The sequence below is a fragment of the Canis lupus genome, chromosome 12, assembly GCF_011100685.1.
Source record: "Canis lupus familiaris isolate Mischka breed German Shepherd chromosome 12, alternate assembly UU_Cfam_GSD_1.0, whole genome shotgun sequence".
Taxonomy (NCBI): domain Eukaryota; kingdom Metazoa; phylum Chordata; class Mammalia; order Carnivora; family Canidae; genus Canis; species Canis lupus.
Window position 1 is genome coordinate 27,334,494 of NC_049233.1, and position 23,172 is coordinate 27,357,665.

The 23,172-nt window shown below is 34.3% G+C and overlaps 1 protein-coding gene across 6 annotated transcripts in view; it reads left to right on the top strand.

Annotated features, from left to right (window-relative positions):
• The window catches only part of PHF3 (PHD finger protein 3), a 77,137-nt gene that overhangs the window by 10,644 nt on the left and 43,321 nt on the right, over positions 1 to 23,172 (top strand). For 3 of the 6 annotated variants that reach the window (XM_038554429.1, XM_038554431.1, XM_038554430.1), the window contains exon 2: positions 371 to 637. The exons of 1 other annotated variant lie outside the window; for it this stretch is intronic. In XM_038554429.1, coding sequence (XP_038410357.1) covers positions 394 to 637 — 244 coding nt within the window. In that variant the 5' untranslated portion in view covers positions 371 to 393. Of the gene's footprint in view, positions 1 to 370; positions 638 to 23,172 lie in introns of those variants that run through there. 2 more of the 6 variants (XM_038554432.1, XM_038554433.1) reach the window with 2 other exon arrangements.

A 23,172-nucleotide genomic window follows, 5' to 3' on the forward strand; every position in this document is an offset into this window, starting at 1 on the left:
TTCTTCATTTATGAAAAGATTATGGTTAAAAAACGGTTTTTGTGGTTTAAGCCATGTCATTCTTTCAACTGTATCAAATTAATGGATTATATACATAGGGTTTTTTTTCCCCCTCAAAATAATGAATTGAGTAAAACATTTAATAGGATTTCTGGTAAAATGATATTCTACATGTGTGATGAAGAAACATTTAGTAAAGATTCGTTCTACATGTCCAAATGTTTATTCTAAAAACAGTGAGGATTTTTTTTAAACAATTCAGAAATACCTGAGTGTGTTCTTAGACTCAAAATTATTAAAATAATTTGGTTTTAGGTGATTATCAATTGATAGCTTTATTTCTTATGGTATTTTTTTTGTCTTTCTATAGGGCTGAAAGACACAGAAGTCTTCATGGATATAGTTGATACATTTAATCATTTAATTCCTACTGAACACTTAGATGATGCCCTATTTCTAGGATCCAACCTGGAGAATGAAGTCTGTGAGGATTTTAGTACAAGTCAAAATGTCTTAGAGGACTCGCTGAAGAACATGCTCAGCGATAAGGATCCTATGCTAGGATCTGCAAGTAACCAGTTCTGTTTGCCTGTTTTGGATAGCAATGATCCCAATTTCCAGATGCCTTGTTCAACAGGTAATTCTTACTTTTTTTTTTTTTTTTTTTTTTTAGTCTGCAATTTAAAATAAAAAATTTTCAGCAGCATCTTTTTTTTTTCTTTTTCTTTTTTTTTTTTTTGGTGAGGGTAGTGAATTTAGGGTTCTTTAATATGAATTTAGAGCTTCTTTTCTAGAAATCAGAATTAGACTTTAAATTTTCTTCCAAAGAGTGTGGAATTAATTATCTTCAAGGATATTATGGATATAGATAGGATGATCATATAATTTATTATCCATAGGAGGATACTTTTTTAGAATTACAGGGGTGCTGTTAATAGTTAGTTACATCATGACAGAAAGTATAAATTGGGACTCTCCCTAGAAAAAGGGGTTTCCCTAAGAAATTGGGACATTCATTATGTCATCCTAGGCCTGCTGGAGTCAAGGGGAACTGCCGAATTGTCCTTTTTCAGTGCCCCTCCCAGCCCTTCAAATTTAATATATTGTGTGCTTCCATTTCAGATATTTTGGCATTTTGTACATGTATCTTAAAATCAGAGAAAGAACTCTAGATTTGTGCTGTCCAACTTAGTAACCACTAGTCACATAATAACTGTTAATCACTTGAGAGGAGTCCAGTCTTAACTGAAATGTGCTGTAAAGTGCACATTAGATTTTAAAGACTCAATATTGAAAAAGAATGTGAAATATATTTTATCAGTTTTTTAATGTTAATTATATTTGTGATATTTTAGATACTTTTGGTTAAAACATGAATAGAATTAATTTCACCTTATTTAAACCTTTTTTTTAAAAGTGACTACTTGAAAATATAAAATTACGTATGTGGCTTGCATTATATTTCTATTGGATAGCACTGCTCTGGGTTCTGTAGTGGAAGTAACTGAAAGATTGAGGATAGTAACTTTCTGGAAGGCTAGTCTAATTCTTAAGAAATTACTTCAGAGATGTTAATATATGGAAGAAGTAGGTTTTCTTTTATTAAGCAAAGCAAATATTACAACAAACTTTGGGGCAATTAGCTATTCTGTAAGCTAAAATTAAATAAAGGAAAATCAGCCTCAAGTGGAGAAGTTAGGCTTTCCTTCACTGTTCCCTAGAGTAATTCACAGGTTTATGTAATGTTGATCTGTCTTTCAATGCCTCTTGACTTCTGCACTAGTTTTTCAGTATAGTTTTTGTTTCCTTTTAATATTTTCTACCTAATATTTTAATAATATTTAAAGTTTGGATTAGGCTGGCCTGCTATTCATCCATAAATTTGTCAGATTATTCTGCTTGAAGACCTCAACACTGACTATTAGGAATCTTTTCATTTTAACAACTCTTTAATGCTGAGGTCTTTTGAATTGCTTGCTAATGGTTTATCTCGAATTATATACATTGTATTGTGTTATTTCATAGGTTTACATTGTTTTTGTTGTATTCTAAATGTTATAAAGCTTTTAAAATTTTGTTTTATGTATGCATTGTTCAAGTTTTTTTACTTTGGTTCCTATGTCAGTACAGTGTACCTAATTATCTTTATTGTCAAGTGCTTTTGACAGTTCTTGGTTGCATACATAGTTTCACAGTTCATTCCAAATTCAGGAAAAACATTTATTGAGTACTTATGTGTTTGTTACTGGAAATGTAGTTACTCTTAAGTATGTTATGATAGGTCTGAAATTGGCAAATGTGTCATCTTGTTAGACTTCTTCATTTATAAAAATTACAGCCTTTTTATGGGACCAGTATTCCTACTTTCTCTTCCCCTTATTAAAAAAAAATTGTTTTCTGTTGATATGAAAAGATTTTAATGATGTTCTTGAGTTTGAACATTTCTTTTGTTAATAGAAGACTTAGAACATCTTTATTGAAATATTTGATTTTTTTGAGGTATTACTAATTATTTGTGATTCTATTATGTTACAAACTAACTTTTTTGAGAAGTTAAGTAGAATTATTATCTAAATTTTTGAATTTTAAAATGCTACAATTTATCTTGGTTCTGAAGCAGAACTGTTTGTATTACTATGTATGTAGTATATGTGTTTTTAAGTTATGTAGAGTATTTGTGGAGGATAAACTAAATAATAAAGTTCTTCTGTCTAGGATTGTTTAGATTTATTTGTGCCACCAGGTAGGGCATTTATCTCGATTGCTTCAAAGTTCCTTTTGCCTTTTGGGATATTTGGTTGAGTAAAAGACCTGTGTATATCCTAATGATAGCAAAATGGAAATCATTTAAATTAAAAAAAAAATTTTTTTGACGTAATTTTAGATTTAAAAGAAAGTTGGAAAGAAGACATAAACTAGTGAAAACCTTATATGGACAACTTTTATAAGTTTTAGCTATTCACATATTACTTCGCTTTTAGTTATACAATAAAAAAGGATATCGTTTTTATCCAGATGTTTTGTATGTGGGTCCATAGTTTTACTAATTATCTAGACTTACCTTTAGCAAGGAAATGATTCTGGCAATATTCATGTCAGTAAAAGCTATAGATTATGGTTATTTTGTAACCTTGGTTTTGACAGTGTTAAAACTAGAAAACAATGTAAGTGTTGGTTTTGTTCTCTGCTATGCTAAACAGAGTTGATTTGCTGTAGTTGTTAAAGACCAGTTTTTTGTTGACATAGTTGAGTGGCTTGTGTATATTTCAGTTGTCTCCAGAAATCATAGAGTAGCTTTAAAAATTACAAAAATAGGAAAGAAACATGGAAGATTACTTTTAGGGCTCTGTTCAAGGGAAAGAAGTTAGGATGCTAATTGTTTCATTTTGGGAGCTAACCAGTAGATTTCTCATCCCCCCCCTTTTTAAAAAAAGATTTTATTTATTTATTCGTGAGACACACATACACACACACACACAGAGGCAGAGACATAGGCAGAGAGAGAAACAGGCTCCATGCAGGGAGCCTGATGTGGGACTTGATCCCAGGACTTTATGATCACGCCCAGGGCCGAAGGCAGATGCTTAACCACTGAGCTACCCAGGTGTCCCTCTTATCCCTTTTTTTTTAATGCATTTGACTCCAAATTATTTCTTTATGTATATAATTGCAGTGTTTACATAATGGTTTTTAGATTTGCCCAGTAAACATTTTTTTTTTTTTTAACTCCAGTAAGGAAAATCATTAAGTATTGGGGAAATGTTTGGTCTTGATGTTCAAGCCAGTTATTGTTTTTTTTTGTTTTGTTTTTAAGATTTTATGTATTTATTCATGAGAGACACAGAGAGGCAGAGACACACAGGCAGAGGGAGAAGCAGGCTCCCCTCAAGGAGTCCGATGTGGGACTCGATCCTGGATCCTGGGATCATGCCCTGAGCCGAAGGCAAACGCTCAACTTCTGAGCCTACCCAGGCGACCCAGTTATTGGTATTCTTTTAAAATCCTGTTAGCCTTAAAATAAAAATATTTGCCCAAATAATAGGTTCAAAATGCCAAATATATTATTTATATATACCACTTAAAGAATGTATATAAAATAATCAAAATGGTATTTGAAAACCTGGTAGTATAGAGTGTCATGAAGAAATATTTTCTCTCTCATTTTAAAACATGTTCCCAGGCAGCCCTGGTGGCTCAATGGTTTAGTGCCGCCTTTGGCCCAGAGCGTGATCCTGGAGACCCGGGATCGAGTCCCACGTCGGGCTCCCTGCATGGAGCCCGGTCCTCTCTCTGCCTGTGTCTCTGCGCTTCTCTCTCTCTCTCATGAATACATAAATAAAATCTTAAAAAAAAAACAAAACCATGTTCCCCTTTTACATAGATGCCTGTGATTCATAAATGTGAAGCAGATCTCGATTTGACCATTTCTTTACATGGTATATAGAAAAGAAAAGTTCAGTGACTGTAATTTGATTTATTTTCTTAAGACTAGGAAGATAGATACATTGTAGATATATGGGTATTCAGAGTAGCCCTTCATTCAAGTAGCACTCATAGCTACTGTACCCTGCAGTGATAATCAAGGTGTCCTTTCCAGGCTACATTATGGCTAACAAAATCTTCATTCACTAAATTAAAAAAAAAAAAAAAAAAAAAAAAAAGTCCCTCCTGTTGCATGGTTTTTAGAGATTAAACAACTTAAAAAGTCATTACATTTTTACAGGTATCTAGCATATTGACTAATAGTTGATTCATATTGTTCACTTAAATATTTTTTTTCAACTATAAAGGAAAATTTCTCTTAACATGCACATGTGATAGTTACTTTCCTATCATGAATGACATTGGTAATACATGACATCAAGCAGTTTTGTTTAATAAGAATTTTAGCTTGTATTGCTTTCCTCTCAGCAAAGTATTGTAATACTTAAGACTGGTTTTATAAGCCTTGTAGCTAGTATGATTTGGTTCCTTTTTTGGCACACGGGTTTTTAATAAATCATAGCTCTGTAGTTGGGGCTTCATTAGAGGCAGAATTCATTTAGGTAATATTAGAAAAATGTGTACTTGTTTTGAAAAAATAATGGGTGTTTTAGTGCATCACTTGAGATGTGTTTAAAAGGTCTGCAAGTTTTTATGGCTTCATGTTTCTCTTGGACATTTCTAATTAAACAGTACATTGAACTAAACACAGTGGACCTTTGGTCCAATAAAATCCTGTTTTCAGATTTTAATTATTGTTCTTGTCCATACTTTATTTGTGGGAGTGGCAAACTCTTTGTGTAAATTATTTAGATATGTGGGTCCAACTATACATATAAATCCATTCCATATTTTCACTGGGTCCTTTTTCACTGTTTCTGTTTATTATTCTGAGTGGTAGTGTTTTTTTGTTTTTGTTTTTTTCTTGTGCCATTGCAAGAAGTCAATGAACCTCTTGTGTGGTTGATCTTTTTGAGAATTACATTTGAACAAGAAAATACAAACTTAATACATGTAAGTAAAGTAGTTATACGAATAAGATGAAATATATTGGTGTATACTGTCAATTTTAGAGTAACTGATCAGTCCTGTCAGAACATGCATAGCCTTATAACTTGATTTCTTAAGATTGATTATTAATATTAAATATCATATTGAGTTCTTAGGGGTTTTGTCAAAAGTGGGTATGTTTAGAAGAAAGCAAACAGAAAAGAGTAGAAAGGTTTGTAGAGTTAGAGATGTAATTTAGTGGAGGAGAGAATGCTGGAAGGTGGAAAGAGTAGAGTATATTAACAGCCATAAATCCTTGAAAGTTTGTCACATTGGCTAGAGATTTGACCTTTTAATGAATAATGGGAAAGAGCTAGACCCATTTGATAGCAGTTAGAGCTACAGTTTGGCTAAAAGAAAGAACTTGGGGTTCTCCAAATATCAAGTAATAGTTTCCTGAGGATATCAATTTATCCTTTTTTTTATAGTTGACTTTTGCTCACCTTACTTTGCTTGATGTAATATAAAGTCATGTATGTATTAATTTTTCTTTGCATTGACTGAGCATTTAATTTTCTGTCCTCCTAATTTAAAATCTGAAATCATGTCTTCATCACTATATCCGTAATTAATGTCTTTCATTTTTTCATTTTTATCACTTAAAATTTATTTCATTATTATTCCTGTAGCCCGTTGCTTATTTCACTTAAAATACAAACCTTGGATCAAGAGTAGAACAGTTTTTATTCTTTGGGTTGCTGACTCAATCTTTTATTTAACTTGCACATCTATGCTGCTACAACAGGCTGCTTTTTTCAAGGCCTTGAACATTTGGTTCTGTGGAATCTACCTTTTTTCGGGATGTGTGCCTCACAGGGCCCTCTGTCATTGTATTGCTCTTGTCTAGGTATGCCATTCTCCAGGCCTGTGTTGAATATCTGTCATCCTTGAGCTTTATTGCGCTCCTTGAGTAGAGAGCTGTTGTTTTCCTGTATTTCATTTTCTTTATCTGTGCCCTCTTACTGACATTCTTAGTAACTTTCTTTCTAATAGCATCATATTTGAGTAATAATTTGCTTTTATATACAAAACAAAGTTGAACATCACCTTTTCTTAAAATTTTAAAAACCTTGCTTCTTAGCCTTCCTGCATCTGGTATTGTGGATGGGTTGTCTGATTTCTTGTATGAGAGTTTTGCTTTGTTAGGTGGCCATCCCTGACCCCTGCTTTGGGATCTTTTCTTTATCTTTTGGTGTTTAGTATTTCATTTTTGTTGGACACTTGGTGGGCCTTTTCCATTTTTGTGTGTGTGTGTGTGTGTGTGTGTGTTTAAGATTTTATTTATTTATTCATGAGAGACACAGAGAGAGACAGAAACCTAGGCAGAGGGAGAAGCAGGCTCTATGCAGGGAGCCCGATGTGGGACTCGATCCCCAAACTGGGATCATGCCCTGAGCCAAAGGCAGATGCTCAACCACTGAGCCACCCAGGCATCCGGGCCTTTTCAATTTGAAGAGTGTTTGAAGAATGATCCCTTCGGCTTTGTGAAATTTTCTTCTTCTTCTTTCTTCTTCTTCTTCTTTCTTCTTTCTCTTTCTTCTTCTTCTTCTTCCTCCTTCCTTCTTCTTCTTCTCTGCTAGTAGACCAATTTTGGCTTTTTTTAGAGCCAATTCTTTAAATCTCTTTCTTGCATCTTTACCATCTTCTGTTTTATGTCTTTTTAACGTTCACTGCCATATTTTTGTCTCTTTGAATATTTAATTTTGACAATTATATTATTGTTTCTAAGAACTCTTGTGTTTATTCATACCATTTAAAGAAATATTTCAAGAACATTTTTTTATTAAGTTCTATACCCAGTGTGAGGCTTGAACTCAACCCTAAGAGTCACATGCTGTACCTACTGAGCCAGCCAGGAGCCCCTATTCATACCATTTTAAAATAGTTTTCTTTTGTCATAGGGATATATTTTATAGTCTAAATTGTTTTTTGTATTTGTATATTTTGATCTTTCTCAGGTGTTGCAAGCTTTTTCCAAATGTCTAATTATTTTTGGTTGCTTGTTGATGTTTAAACTGGGAGAATTGGAAATTTATGTCAGGTTTGCTGTGGGATAAATGAATGTTTGCTAAATAGCCTACGGTTATTTGGGGGGAATCTTTGAATAACAGAGTGAAAAGCGCTTTATCATTAGGTGTTACCTGCTCTAGTCTCTCCAGCTTGTTCATTTAGTTAGTTTCAGTTTAGGGTTAAGAAAAGACTGTCTTGCTTGGAATTCAGTGCTTGGCTTCAGGCCTTGCTGGGTATATTAAAGTCAGTAGAAGGGATGAGGTTGTCTTCTCAGGATGTTCGTCCCTAAGTTAATTCTATATTTCTAGCCCAGTCATTACCAATGCCCTTTGCCAGGTGGAGTTGTTCCCTTTTGTCTCTAGGCCGTGACTTTTTCATTCTTTGTTTCACTAATCTTTTCTGTTTCATTTTCTTTTCATTTTTCAAAAATGTGTTAAATCTTTCATTTGCTTTTGGGCTTCCTCTTATACTTTGTTATTATAGGCTTTTGCCTTTTATTCCTTTATTCTTATTTTAGTGGGATTTAGTGAAAAAGGGGAGATAAAAGTTTGCCCTTGGAGCCAATGACTCTTAATTAAATCAGATAAAATGTCTAATGGCTAGTAATTCCTGCCTAAGAATTTTGGAGCCCTGTCCATTATTATCTTGCCTTTATCAGTGTAGAATTTTATCCTCCTCTTGATTTCTTCCATGGTCAGTTTGCAATTGTTCCCTTCCTTTTAAGATTTCTTAAACTGTTAGTAGTATTAATTGCTAGTTTTTTTGTTAGTAATAAAGCTGTTAACAAACTTCTCAGACTTTGCAGGTATATTAGTTTTCCAAAGAAAGAGAAATCAGTAGGGTTTGTGTTTATGTATGTTTGTGTATTACATAGGGAGAGAGAGATATTAAAATTAAGATTGTTTTATTATAAGAAATTAGTTTATGTGATTGTGGAGGCTAGCAAGCCTAAAATCTTCAGGATAGTTTGGTAGGCTGGAATCTGAGGGAAGAATTAATGTTGTATCTTGAGTCTGAAGACAGAATTCCCTCTTATTTGGGGGACCTCCATCTTTTTCGTAAGACCTTCAGTTGATTTAATGGGGGCCCATCCATGTTATGTAGGATAATCTGCTTTTTTTTTTTTAAATTTTTATTTATTCATGATAGTCACACAGAGAGAGAGAGAGAGAGAGAGAGGCAGAGACATAGGCAGAGGGAGAAGCAGGCTCCATGCACCGGGAGCCCGACGTGGGATTCGATCCCGGGTCTCCAGGATTGCGCCCTGGGCCAAAGGCAGGCGCCAAAACGCTGCGCCACCCAGGGATCCCGATAATCTGCTTTATTCAAAGTCTACTAGTGTAAATGTTAATCTCCCATCAAAAATATATTCACAGTAACATTTAGATAGGCATTTCTGTAAGTAACTGGGTTCTGTGGCATAATGAAGTTAACCATCAGAGCAAGGTACCAGACTGTCAGAACATGATAGATTATTCTTTGAACTATTAGTACTAGTTTATGTATGTTGTCACGAAACTAATCTCAGGATTTTTGAGAAAGTGGTTTCTTGGGGAGTTTGCAGGCAGAGGTAGGTTATAAAGCTCCTAGGTCTTTTCTCTTGTAAGTGATTATATATAAAGGAAGTTGATAGAATAGCTAGTATGTGTGAATGTTAATGTAACAAGTACTGTACAAAAGTACTTGGCCAGCATTGTCTCATTAACTCTTCACAAAAACCTTGAAAGCTGTAAATATTATTAATCTTACAGCTAAATAAACAGATTTTGAGTCTCATTAAGTAATTTTCCAAGTTCACTAGATAAGATTTCTCAGTCTTTCTGCCTCCAAGTACATGAGTGCTCTTGAGATCAAGGCTCTAAACTGTACCCCAAATTTCATTTGGCTTCATAATTCAAAAGTAGAATAAGGAGCTTTTTTTTTTTAAGCTTCATTTTTAAAAGAAAAAGGAGATTTTCTTTCAAAGAATATGGGATTTGTAAGAAAGATTTATGAATGCCTGATATAGCTCTTTCCTATTAAAGACCAGATGTTTTAGAGAGAGATAGTCCTTAACCAGTGATTTTAGTCAATTGTAAATCCTAGAAAGTTGCTCTAAGGATGTGATTTTACTCTGTGTCAACAGATAGAAGTGTACTACAAGCTACATCAAACCTTTAACAGGTAGAGTATTGTTTTAGGATAGTATTCAGTTAGTATTCAGTAGACATAAGAAAAAAATCTAAACGCTCCTCATTTTACAGTTGAAGAAATTGAGACTTAAAAGTAAATATTTACTTAAAGAAATTTTGTTAAAAGTGGGTTGTTTTTGGCTTTAGTCACTTATTGTGTATTTCGTATCAGGTAGTGTGTCAGACAGTAGAAATATATATATATATATAACGTTAAGTAAAACAAAACTCAGTTTCTCTTTTAATGGAATTTAAGGTTTAGTATAGAAGTATTTTTTCTGATGTTTTGAGGATACTTAATAAGTCTAGTTATTAATTTAACATGCACTTACTGGGAGAGGTAGTCTACCATGGGTCTTGTGTGTTCCTGAATGTTCCTGCTGAGTGTGCCAAGAATGCAAGGTCTTAACCACTCTGAAACTGGGCCATTTTTTAGAGTTGTGTTTGAAGCAAGCAACCTTGAAGAATAAGATAACATTTATTCCTTCCACCCCACTCCCCCCTTATCCCAGACAAATTGCAGGCTTGCTTACTGCTTACTATGAAAACAAATTCCCCACAATGTTCTTCTCCTGTATCTCAGCCCACTGTGTAGGCTCACCTGTTGCCCCTGTGGACTTGGGGGGGTGGGGGAGGGGGCAAAGAGAACTGACAGCATCTTGGTCTTGCTGCTTGCTCTGCTATGATGACAGAATTCTTTGTCTCTGACCTAGTAGTCTTTTGTCAACACCATGTATCAATAATAGGCTAGTTTTTTAGTTTTGCAAGTAGGGTAAAATCCCAGACCCTTCATGTTCTCAGAATGTTGAACTCTGTTCAGAAATGATAATATGAGGGCTTACCAAGCACTTTAATTATTAAAGATGGAAAACTAATTTACTTACATGAAGGCAGGGATAGCTCTATCTCTATATACGTTGTGGTGTTCATACAGGTATTAGAATAGTACCTAGCCTAGCACAGAGCAGGTGTTCAGTAAATTTTAATGGAGGGGGGGTGGGAGAAGGGACATACAAGGAAAGGAAGAAAGTGGGGCTAGGTACTGGGACCAGAAGTTAGGGTAGCAAATAGAATGTTTGCTGCAGGTGTGGCACAGCTTTGGCTCTCAGGTTTCTAGCAGTCACTGTGGAATAGGAAAACCTTTCAAGGTGAAAAATTAGTCTTAAAGTAAAAACAAATCCAATATCCAGGAAAAGGAAAATTTCTGACACTAAAACTAGAAAGAAATTTTATCCAAAGTTTTTTTTTTTTTTTTTTTTTTAAGGTTTTATTTATTTATTCATGAGAGACACAAAGAAAAAGGCAGAGTTCTAGGGAGAGGGAGAAGCAGGCTACCTCTGGGGAGCCTGATGTAGGACTCGATCCCAGGACCCCAGGATCATGACCTGAGCCAAAGGCAGATGCTCAACTACTGAGCCACTCAGGTGTCCCATTATCCAAAGTTTTGTCCTAATGTGTGATACAACTTAAAAATTCCTTAGCAACATACATTCAGTGAACATGGGGGTTTATTCTTATAATATCCCTCAATATGTAACCTCAGTATGAGTTGTATCACAAGGACTAGAATAATGGTCTGACATAATCCTATGTTAGATGTTACACTACTTTCAAACAGCGTATTCCTTGGATATCATTTCTTACACTAGATTTTTAAATGTATTCATGTGAAGGTGAGTTGTATAATACTGTCTGAGAACTGATGGGAATGCAATTACCTTTTTTTTTTTTTTTTGCCAGCCTAAATGCATAGACATAAACTTTATAAATAAACAGGGCTGTGTATGGGATTGTGTAAATTTAAGAGCTCTGATGGGAGTATTTGTTTGAATAAGAGGCTTCTCTCCCTCCCTAGCAGAGGAGGTCAGAGCCATTATTTTCCTCAGAAAATGATTTTTGGATACTCTGTGAGGTGTAAATGAACAGGAGAGGCCTCATAATTTCAGACATAAATGAAGATCATATAGCACAATTTTTGTTTTATAGCCCTTGTTTTAAGTAGCAACTTGAGTAAAAATAATAGATTCTACCCTCTTTCATTGCAATCGATTAGATTATTCTTGGTGTTCTCTTCTAGTCATGGGAGGATTGTATAATCTCTTGTGGCTATTTTCACTATTATTACTGCCTCGATTCCTATGGAACTCTTTAGGCTTGTTCTTTCTACTTCTACCCTAGCACAGAAGTAGGGTACTTTTCTCTCCTCTGTATGTATTACCTTAGTCGGATAATGTTTTGAAAAGATTTCTTAACTGGAGCTGCTAGTGTTACTATTGTCCTCTGCCATCTCTTCTCTAAAATGCTGCCTTTCTTTAATTTTGATATTTTTTCACAGTGCATTTTGAATGGTAATTAGTTACGAAACGTATAAAGAGGTAAATTGTTACGGGATGATTAACTAGAAGTTTATTTACTAAAGCAGAGAGCTATCCAAAATTGTTCTAAGCTAATTGATCTAATTCCCTTTTTCCTGGTAAAGGTATTTCCTGAAATCAGACCCTCAGATTAGGGTGAAAGCATTAGTTGACTTGCACAACTTTAGTAGGTACCAATCCAGGAATACAGTGTGAATAATGCCCCCTTAAGTTGAGTGGACAGCTGACTGGGATAGTTTACATTTATATTTAAATGTTTTTACTTAAAATTACGCCTGATAATTATTTAATTACATTGTGGTTATGTTAATAATTTTTGATTAAATAGGAGGAATGTGTCATATTATCAAATCTCATTGGAAGACTACTAGCTTGAAAAACTAAAACTAGACTTCAGAAACAAAAAACAAAAATCTAGACTTCTGTCTGAGATGATTGGACTACCATCACCTAGTGGTGGTGTACTCTCATAGCAAGAGAAGAGAAAAATACCTCCTGTACTTTGAGTCACAAAGGCAAGGTATTTTTTTTTTCTTCCTGGAGCTAAGTATAGTCTTAATTTTAAAATATTTATCACAGGAAATAACTTTTGTTATTTAAAAAAATGTAAAATTTATAAGATTTGGATGGCACAGTATTTTGAAGAGAATAATGTCAGATATTAATGATATCCTAATTATGTTAAAGTGTAGTTAAAATGAAGAACTTAAAAAGGAGTCTGTTCTGATGTACAAATTTGAATTTACCTTCCTCATTTAATAGGGTTTGGAATGGTCAGATTTTCATATTAACTTTCACATGCTTTTTAAATGTATACTCTGTTGAATTAAAATAATAAAGTGAGCCTGATCTCTGAGGCCTGGTTTTGTGGAGAAGTATGAAAGAGAAGTGTTGTTTGCACCCCTATCCTGGTGCATTTTGAAAATACGTGATATGCTTGTTTTTGACTCTTATATTTTATTATCTGAATTCTCTTACCTTTCTGCCTCTTCCCAGCTGACTTCCTTTTAGCCTTTATCTGTGAGTTTTTCTCTAGAATTAACTGCTTACTCTATTATCAAAATTTATTTTTACACCTTGTCTGTGATTTCAGCTCATAATTTAAGCAAAGTAAGCTTATCACATTAGTATCTGCCTGATTTAGGTGTGATTGGTTACAGTTCCAGGACTGTTTATATTATTAAAAATAATGGTTTTTTTTTTTTGCATATAAGACCTTGTTATTTTTAATATGTTAAAATATAATTTTTTCTGTTAATCTTTAAAGCACTTTTCTTAGTTTCCAAGGGATAACATTACAACATACCACAGACTTACTAGTTTAAACAACAGAAATTACTTTTCTCACAGTTATGGAAAGTAGGAGTCCAAGATAAAGATGCCACCAAGGTTTTTTTCCTTCTAAAACCAAAAGAGAAAAAAAAAAAAAAAAAACCCAAAAAGAGGATGTTTTCTAATGTAAATGATTTTATAGTTATTGGATTTTTGTGCATTCTAATGTAGTGGGCAAAAAAGTTTAACTGTGTGGATGATGAATAGTATTCTTTGGGCAGAAATGCTAATATTCTGTGATTTTGCAGTTTAAAAGACTAGAGTCTTAAATTGATAGTTTAAAGTGGTAGCAGTTGGATTAAATATACTTATTTCTCATAATCATAGAATATTTGATATATGCTAGATGTGTGAACATTCATATTTAGCTTATTAATAACATGAGATGGTTTATGAGAAGCTCTTAAATCTTTAAGGTAATGAATTCTACTTTGTAATTTAACAGTAATTTTGGTATAAAGAAAATTAAGGATCCTTGAGCAAAGGTTTCTTGGCTTTGGTTTTGATCTTTTGTTCCTTTGTCTAATTAATCCTATAATTTTAAATCTTACTGATTTTTCCATCTGTAAGAAAAATGAATAATGAGCTCTCATTTTGCTGTCTCTTGATTTTGCTATCTCTTGAGGATGTTGACCAAAAGGAATTCTGATACAAGAGTGAGAGCTGCATCTGCAGTTCTTAACGAGATCTCAATGTTGAGACAGTTTGGCTGACTTTTAGTGACCCTGGAGAGAGATTACCTTGTTTTAAGGCCCTATCCTGGCTTACCTTCCCTGTCCTAGTGATTAGTGTACCTGCCAGCCAGAGGAGTTGAGTTTCATAATTCTTTGGTAGTGGCAGATTTCAGTTTTTAGAGAATTAGGAAAGCCTAATTACCTAGATTCCCCAAATCATAGACCTAGGCATCCTAGGCCTACTTACTGATCATAGAAATATTTTCCATATTCTAGGCTCTGTTCCTTCCCTAGTCTGTTGCTGTGATAGATTTGGTTCTCATGAGTTGTGATTTACTGGGTTATCTTGATAAAAATTTTTGGCTTTTTGGCCTAGGATTAAGTTCATTTTGGGAGTGACAGAAAATTGGTGTGAGGTGGTATCTCACTGTGGTTTTGATTTGTATTTCCCTGATGGCAAGTGATGCGGAGCATTTTCTCATGTGCTTCTTGGCCATGTGTAGGTCTTTGGTGAAATTCTGCTCATGTCTTTTGCCCATTTCATGATTGGATTGTTTGTTTCTTGGGTGTTGAGTTTAATAAGTTCTTTATAGATCTTGGATACTAGCCTTTATCTGATATGTCATTTGCAATCTTCTCCCATTCTGTAGGTTGTCTTTTAGTTTTGTTGACTGTTTCTTTTGCAGTGTAGAAGTGTTTTATTGTGATTTCAAGTCCCAATGATTCATTTTTGCTTTTGTTTTCTTGCCTTCATAGATGTATCTAACAAGAGATTGCTGTGGCCAAATTCAGAAAGGGTGTTGCCTATGTTCTCCTCCAGGATTTTGATTGATTCTTGTCTCACATTTAGATCTTTCATCCATTTTGAGTTTATCTTTGTATATGGTGTAAGAGAAAGGCCTAGTTTCATTCTTCTGCAGATGGCTGTCCAATTTTCCAAGCAAGGTTTTTTTTTTTTTTTTTAATAACAAAAAACTGTTGATGACATTCTGTAACTGTAAAATGTTGAAGGCAAACAAGTGGTTTAAGAGTGCTGACTCCATCACTTATGGAATTCTCACTCTTCTCTCAGGATATCTCTAGATAAATTGTGACTGACATGACAAGGATGCTAGTGTCAGCTTGATTAAATATTGGTGAAGTTTAATTTCTTTTTAGTTTTTAGGTAAGTTAATATACGTAATAGCACTTCATTCCCAGAGAGAGATTGATTGTTTATATGTCTTTAGATCTGTATGCCTCCTTAAGAGACCATTTGTTTAGTATATACTTGAAGTCTGATGAAGGTTGTTATAAGGATATCTGTTGAAATGGTATTTTATTTAGAGGCAGTATCTTTTTAATGAATACTGACCATTTTTTCATATTTTTAAAGAGTTTTTGATAAATACCTGACAAACTTTGACTTCTAGCTTCATAAAATGTAAATATTTGTAACTCATTCTGGGTACTTATATCATCCTTGACTTCATCTTAGTTTCTTACCCATATTTTTCTTTTGTTTAGTTTTTTTTTTTACTTTTTTCTTTTTAAATATTAGCGTATTTGTATGTCTTTAGGTTGTCATAATTGGTGCACAGATTCAAAAAACACATTGTGTTATACTTTTTTTTGATGCTCATATCGTCCTTTTTGTTTCATATGCTTAAATTGCCCCAGATGTAATCAGTGTATTAGTGTGTATTGATATCCAGTTGTATACATTTTTGTAGATAGAATTTATATACATTGGCTTTGTTACAGAGGTGGAGTGCTTTTTTTTTTTTTTTTTAAGATTTTATTTATTTACTCAGAGAGAGAGAGAGAGAGAGAGGCAGAGACATAGGCAGAGGGAGAAGCAGGCTCCTGATCAGAAGGAGCCTAACACGGGACTTGATTCCCAGGACCCCCGATCAAGACCTGAGCCAAAGAGGGAAAAAACTCAACCATTGAGGCACACCCAGGCATCCCAGAAGTGGAGTAGCTCCTTATTTCTTTTTTTCATTCTGGGATTGAATATTTAAATTTTGGCCTTAGAAGCATATTTTCTTATTTCACGGGTGTAATTACAGTCAATTTCTTGATAAAAGATTTCCTCATAAGCAGATGTCACAAAAGTACATCTAATATGTAAAAAGAGGTCATTTTGGTTAGCTGATCTGTTGATAGGTTTTGGTAGAAAAATTTTCCTAGTTTTAAAGTTTAACATTGATAGAAATGCTTTATTTTTTTTATTTTTTTACTATTTACTTATTTATTGATTGATTGATTGATAGAAATGCTTTAAATCAAATTTGATACACTTTAGTCACAGGAGAATTGTCAGATAAATGACCTTGACTACTGGACAAGCAATATTGGCCTATTTATTTAAGATTTTATTTATTTATTCATGAGAGACACAGAGAGAGAGGCAGAGACACAGGCAGAGGGAGAAGCAGGCTCCATGCAGGGAGCCTGATGCGGGACTCGATCGCGGGCCTCCAGGATCACGCCCTGAGTCAATGGCTCAACCTCTGAGCCACCCAGGTGTCCCAGTATTGGCTTTTTAAAATAGGTATTTTTAAAAGATTTTATTCATTTATTTGAGAGAGAGAACATGAGCAGAGAGAGGGGCTGAGGGAGAAGCAGACACCCTGTTGAGCAGGGAGCCCAACTTGGGGCTCAATGTGGGCCTCTATCTCAGGGCCCCAGGACCTTGGGATCATTACTTGAGCCGAAGGCAGATGCTTAACCAGCTAAGCCACTCAGGTGCCCCCGATATTAGCTTTAAAAAAAGAAACACTGATGATTTAGGAAAGTAATTATCCATATAAGATAGTCCCCAAGAAAGAGGTAGTTTTGAAATGCTTTTTTTATTTTAACTATTTTGGGTGGGTCATTTTCTAATATGTGTTGCAGAACTCTTTTTTTAAACATCAGTACGGTGAACATGAATTTAGTGACTGTTGACTGAATTATCTTAGGAAATAAACTATTACATCATTATTAGTGATATACTTAGATACTGTTTTAGTAGATAGGGCTTTTGGTCTCTACAGTAATTGGACCTGAGGCAATATACTTGGAAAAAAATTATTTTAATGATTTATTTTTCCTTTTAAAAATAATAATGTCTTTGGAATGATTAGCATGTCTTTCCCAAGCTTTGAGTGTATTTTGTTAAATCTCAGGAAAATGAGATTATTAAAAATACATGAAATAAAAGTAAGGGGGTGCATGCTTGTAAACAAAGATACGTGTGTGTATCACAGAAAAAATAAACTTTATTAAAGTAGTTTTTCACTGAGGCCTCTATTTACTTTTCCTTAGGAAGGGCTTTAGATTTAGACTCTTTGCTGAAATGAACTTGGTAAGGAATCACCCAGTCCAAAATTGATCATAAAGGCCTAGAGAGACTCACTGAAATAAGCAAGTATGTACTGACTTCTAAACCTACGTTATGAAATGGAATGAGATATGCTTTATTATATATACAGTTGCTTTAAGGCTAAATACTTAAAGTATTAATTCATGTTTTGCTCATTAAATTGAGACCTTTACCTAGGAATATTTATCAGTATTTTTAAAATTCTTTTGTTGTGTTTTTCAAGTTGTAATAATTCTCATATGTGTTCTAAATTTATTGCAGAGTTGACAATGTTTTTGAGTTACAGCTTTTAAATTTGTGTTATTGAAGCATAATTGGCATATAAAATTGTATGATATTTAGACTGAATATCATGGTGATTTGGTATACATATACTTTGTGAAAGGATTCCCCCATGTAGTTAATTAATACATCATCATCTGACATATTTGTGTTCATATTCATATTTTTTTGATGAGAACATTTCACTTAGCAAGTTTCAGTTTTGCAGTAAAGTGGTGTCAATTATAGACATCATGTTTTACATTAGATCCTCAGATCATACTCCTTTTATAGCTGAAAATTTGTATCTTTTTACCAACCTCAACCTCTATTTCCCCCGCAATTGGCATCTATTATTTTTAGTCTGTCTCTATAAGTTTGATTCCACTTTTTTTTTTTTTGATTCCACATATAAGTCATACCATGTAGTATTTGTCTTTCTCTGTCTTTTCCTGACTTATTTCAGTTGGCATAGTATTCAGGGTCCATCCATGTAATCCCAAATGACAGGATCTCCTTTTCTCATGGCTGGATAATATTCCATTGTGTATGTATGTGTGCGTGTGTATGCGTATGTGTATATCTACCTAGATACACACCACATCTTTATCCACTCATCCATTGATGGACACTTTAGTTTCTTTATTATGGATATTGCAAATAATGCTGCAAATATAGGAGTGCAGATATCTTTTTTTTATTTTTATTTTTATTTATTTATGATAGTCACCCAGAGAGAGAGAGAGAGAGGCAGAGACATAGGCAGAGGGAGAAGCAGGCTCCATGCAGCGAGCCTGACGTGGGATTCGACCCCGGGTCTCCAGGATCGCGCCCTGGGCCAAAGGCAGGCGCCAAACCGCTGCGCCACCCAGGGATCCCCAGATATCTTTTTGATACCCTGTTTTCGTTTGGTTTGGTTAATGTACCTAGAAGTGGGATTGCTGGATCATATGGTAGTTCTATTTTTAGTATTTTGAGGAACTTCTGTAATGTTTTCCATAGTGCCTATACCAGTTGACATTCTTACCAACTGTGAACAAGGGTTCCCTTTTCTCCACATCCTTATTAACATTTGTTATTTTTTGTCTTTTTGAAGATAGCCATTCTAACAGGTGTGAAGTATTATTTCATCTTGTTTTTGATTTGCATTTATTTCCCTGATGATTAGGGATTTTGAATGCCTTTTCATATACCTGTCCATTTATTTGTGTGTCTTTTTTTGAAAAATGTCTATTCATTTCCTCTGCACATGATTTTATTGGATTGTTTTTGGCTATTGAGTATATATATATATATATATATATATATATATATATTTAAAGATTTTATTTATTCATGAGAGACAGAGAGAGAAGCAGAGGGAGAAGCAGAGGGAGAAGCAGGCTCCCTGTGGGAAGCCTGATGCAGGACTCAATCCCAGGACCCCAGGATCATGACCTGAGCCAAAGACAGATATTCCACTGCACAGCCACCCACGGACCCCAGGATCATGACCTGAGCCAAAGACAGATATTCCACTGCACAGCCACCCACGTGCTCTCCGCTCCTATTCGCTCCTATTCGTATGCTTTGGATATATGCTTTGGATATCAACGCCTTTTCAGATACATGATATGCAGATCTTTTCTTCATTCTGTAGGTTGCTGTTTCATTTTGTTGATGGTTTTCTTTGTTGTGCAGAAGCTTTTTAGTTTGATGTAGTTCCCCTTGTTTATTTTTGCTTTTGTTGCCCTTGCATTTGGTGTTAAATCCAAAAAAGTATTGCCAAGGCTAATAAAAGGAGCCTGCCCTTGCAGGAGTTTTATGTTTTCGTGTCTTACATTCCAGTCTTTAATTCATTTTGAGTTGATTTTTTGTATGGTGTGAGATAAAGGTCCATTTTTGTTCTTTTGCATGTAGCTATGCAATTTTTGTAACACTATGGAAGAGAATGTTCTTTCTCCTTTGCATATTCTTGTCTCTGTTGTCATAGATTAATTGATGTAAATGCATGGGTTTATTTCTGAGCTCTCTATTCTGTTCTATTGATCTGTGTGTATTTTATTGTTTTGATTGCTGTAGCTTTTGTAGTGTAGTTTGAAATCGGGGAGTGTGGTGCTTCTAGCTTTGTTCTTCATTTTCAAGATGGCTTTGGCTATTTGAGGTCTTTTGTGGTTCCATAGAAATTTTAGGGTTGTTTGTTATATTTCTGTGGAAAAATGCCATTGTAATTTTGATAGGGATTGCATTGAATCTGTTAATTGCTTTGAGTAATTTGTGGAAATTTTAACATTAATTTTTTTTTTTTTTTTTTTTTTTAATAGGCTCCATTCTTAGCTTGGAGCCCAGCAGGGCTTGAACTCATGACTCTGAGATCAGGAGTTCAGTGTTTAACATTAATTCTTCTAATCTATGATGCAACATCTCTCCATTTATTTGTGTCAACTTCATTTCTTTCATCAGTGTCTTGTAGTTTTCAGTGTACAGATCTTTTACATACTTTGTTAAACTTATTGCTAAGTATTGGTTTTTTTTTTAAGCAATTGTAAATGGAAGGTTATATCTTTAATCTCTGTGTGATAGTATACTTGGCCAAACTTTTAGAGACTTTATCATTTATCAGTTCTACAGAGAATTTAGTTCCTATGCATGTGTCCTGATAAAAAACCCTCCTATTGTGTATCTTTTTGAGTGAGTAGATTTTTGATGTTGTTATTTGGTTGTTCCATGGTAAGATACATCTGATCTTTGTTTTCTAAACTGTTAGCATTCTTTTTTCTGAGTCCTGTAACAGGTTGAAGTGCAAGGTGTCAATCAACACTACTGTTATGGAATAGAGGTGTTTTATTCTGTTTCTTTGCTTGCTAAGGATAATTTCCTGATTAGAGACTAGTTTAAGGTAGAAATTCTAATATCTTGAAATGGAAACTTGGGAACAGTGACATTTTTACGTACTTTCATGCAGTTCATTCAAACTGTGCGCAAAGCTGAGGACTGTGTATTCTAGGTGTGTTCTAGGAACTAGGGATGTATCATAATGACAAATTCCTGCTCTCATGAAGTTTACATTTTATTTACTATTATGTAAAATTAAAAATCTTCTCTTGCGCTGTTACAGATTAGAATATTAAGTCTTACTGAAAAATATGTAATCCTCTAAGAACTTTTTCTCTTGGCTTCATTTGTTTTTGGTTTTCTCTTATATTTGAGTAAAAGTGAACCAAACATCTGGTTATAGAACAAAGTGCATAATTGAGATCTGATTCATTGAAATGGGAAACTGAATAAATAATGGTAAGATCTGTATAACAAGATGGTTAAGTTGCATTTTTTCAAAACAACTTTTGTTTTATGGTGTCATTCTTTTTTTTTTTTTTTTTATGGTGTCATTTTTAATAACATTCTAGGCATCTGCTATCCCACCAAAAAAGAAAAAAACCTAAGAAATAAAGATAAAATTAGATAACCAGAAGCAGTCCTTAAGCAACTAAGTACTCCCCAGTATTCCCTAAACACTCAAGCTCATGTTAACAGTGTTTACCTGGTCACTGTAAGGTTTCCACAGTTAGCCAGTGGGTAGCCAAGTGCTTCTTCTCTGTGCCTGTTTTTAGAACCATGGTACAGAGCTAATTCATGTGAAAATTTGTTAATGTGCATTTTGATCTTCCTTAATTTCATAATAAGTGTTTCCTGGTAGTTTAAAAAAAAAACTTTGGTATGATTTTAGTCCTTATGTCCTATATTTAGATATTTATGAAATTAAATTTTCATGTTTTGAGATTAGGTTTTTATTTTTTTGTTTTCCATAGGCATGATTTGTAATGTTAACACAATGAGACATTTACTCTACTTTTTGTTTTATCTCTGGTAGAATTGAAGTCTGTACACATACACACACACAGACACACACTGTCAGATCTTTACAATTGAATTTCATCGTTCTCATAAATCATGGTTTGGAAGTTCATTTTATATACATTTTTATATGTATTTGTCATATATTTGCATTACTGTATTCTTTTGCTCTTTGCTTACAGCAAAACTCCTGGAAGGAATTTTCTGTGCTCTCTATATCCAGTATCGTTCCTCCAAATTCTGATTTTGCCCTATCTAACTCCACTGGATTATAGTTACTATCACTCTGCCAGATATCAAGGCCATTTTTCTTTTATCAGTGGCATTTAATTCATTTGATCTCTGACCTTGAAATGATTTATTCACTTGATTGGTTTGTAACTCTCTTCCTTATTCTTTCATCTTCCTGCCTTCTTTCTTTCAGTTTCTTTTAATATTCTTCTTCATTTTCCTGACTCCTAAACATCGGAATATCTCAGTTCAGATTTTAGATATCTTTTCTTTTTCTATAACTGTTGTGCTGATTTTATCCAGTTTTATTACTTAAAACCTTTTTATGGGGTGCCTGGCTTGCTCAGCTTAGTAGAGCATGTGACTCCTGATCTCGGGGTTAAGTTTGGGCCTTATGTTGGATGTAGAGATTACGTAAAAATAAGATCTTAAAAAATACTCCTTATGATTAAGTGTGTGTGTGTGTGTGTATATGTGTGTGTGTGTGCATATATATATGTATATATATATATATACTTATATATGTATCTTTAGTCTCAACTTCTTAATTTCTAAACTTGTATGTCTATTGGGTATCTTAATTAATGTCTAAAACTAAACTCAGTGCCTACTTTCCTACCTCCTAGTTCCCCTTGTACCACTTCTTCCTACAGTCTTTCCCATCTGTATAAATGGCAAGTCCTTCTTTTGAGTGGCTTAGCAAAAAAAGTTTGAAGTCATTATTTACTTAATCCTTTTCTTTCACATTTTCATATTCAGTTAGTCAGCAAATCTTGTTGGCTTTATTTTCAGGATATCCAGAATCTGACTAATTGTACTTCTCATTTTTTTCACTACCACTGTGGTCTTAGCCATTACCATCTCTCACCTGGATTATCCCATTAGTCTCTAAGTGACTTCTCAGCTTCTGCCCTTGGAGATTTCTTGTTCTGAAAAGAGCACCAAAAGTAATCCTTTACCAAGTTAGGTTATACCACCCTTGTGTTCACAGTGCTTTTGGTAACTTTTCTATTTCACGCAGAGAAAAAAAGTTAAAGTCTTTGTAGTTTAGACCCTTCTTAGTTTCTCTTTACACCTCTGCAGTTTTACCTGCTATTCTTCCCCTCACTTTCCCTAATCTAGCCACACAGACCTGCCTCCCATTCTGTTCTGACATCCTAGGCTGTTTCTTCTTCAGTCTTAGTGTTTCTAGAAAGCTGTTGCCACAACTGGTGTAGGTTTTTGCTGTGAAGTCATCTCAGCAGTGTCCTCCCCAGTCCCTTCTAGACTATACAGTGCCTTTTTGGGAATTAGAAAAAGACACCGTTTCTTCTGTGCACTGCTTGGAGAGCAGCAGAGGGGGGCCTAGATTTCAGTCTTTGCTTTAACCTTTGGGTCAGAAGCTGTTGTGCAATAACCAGTAC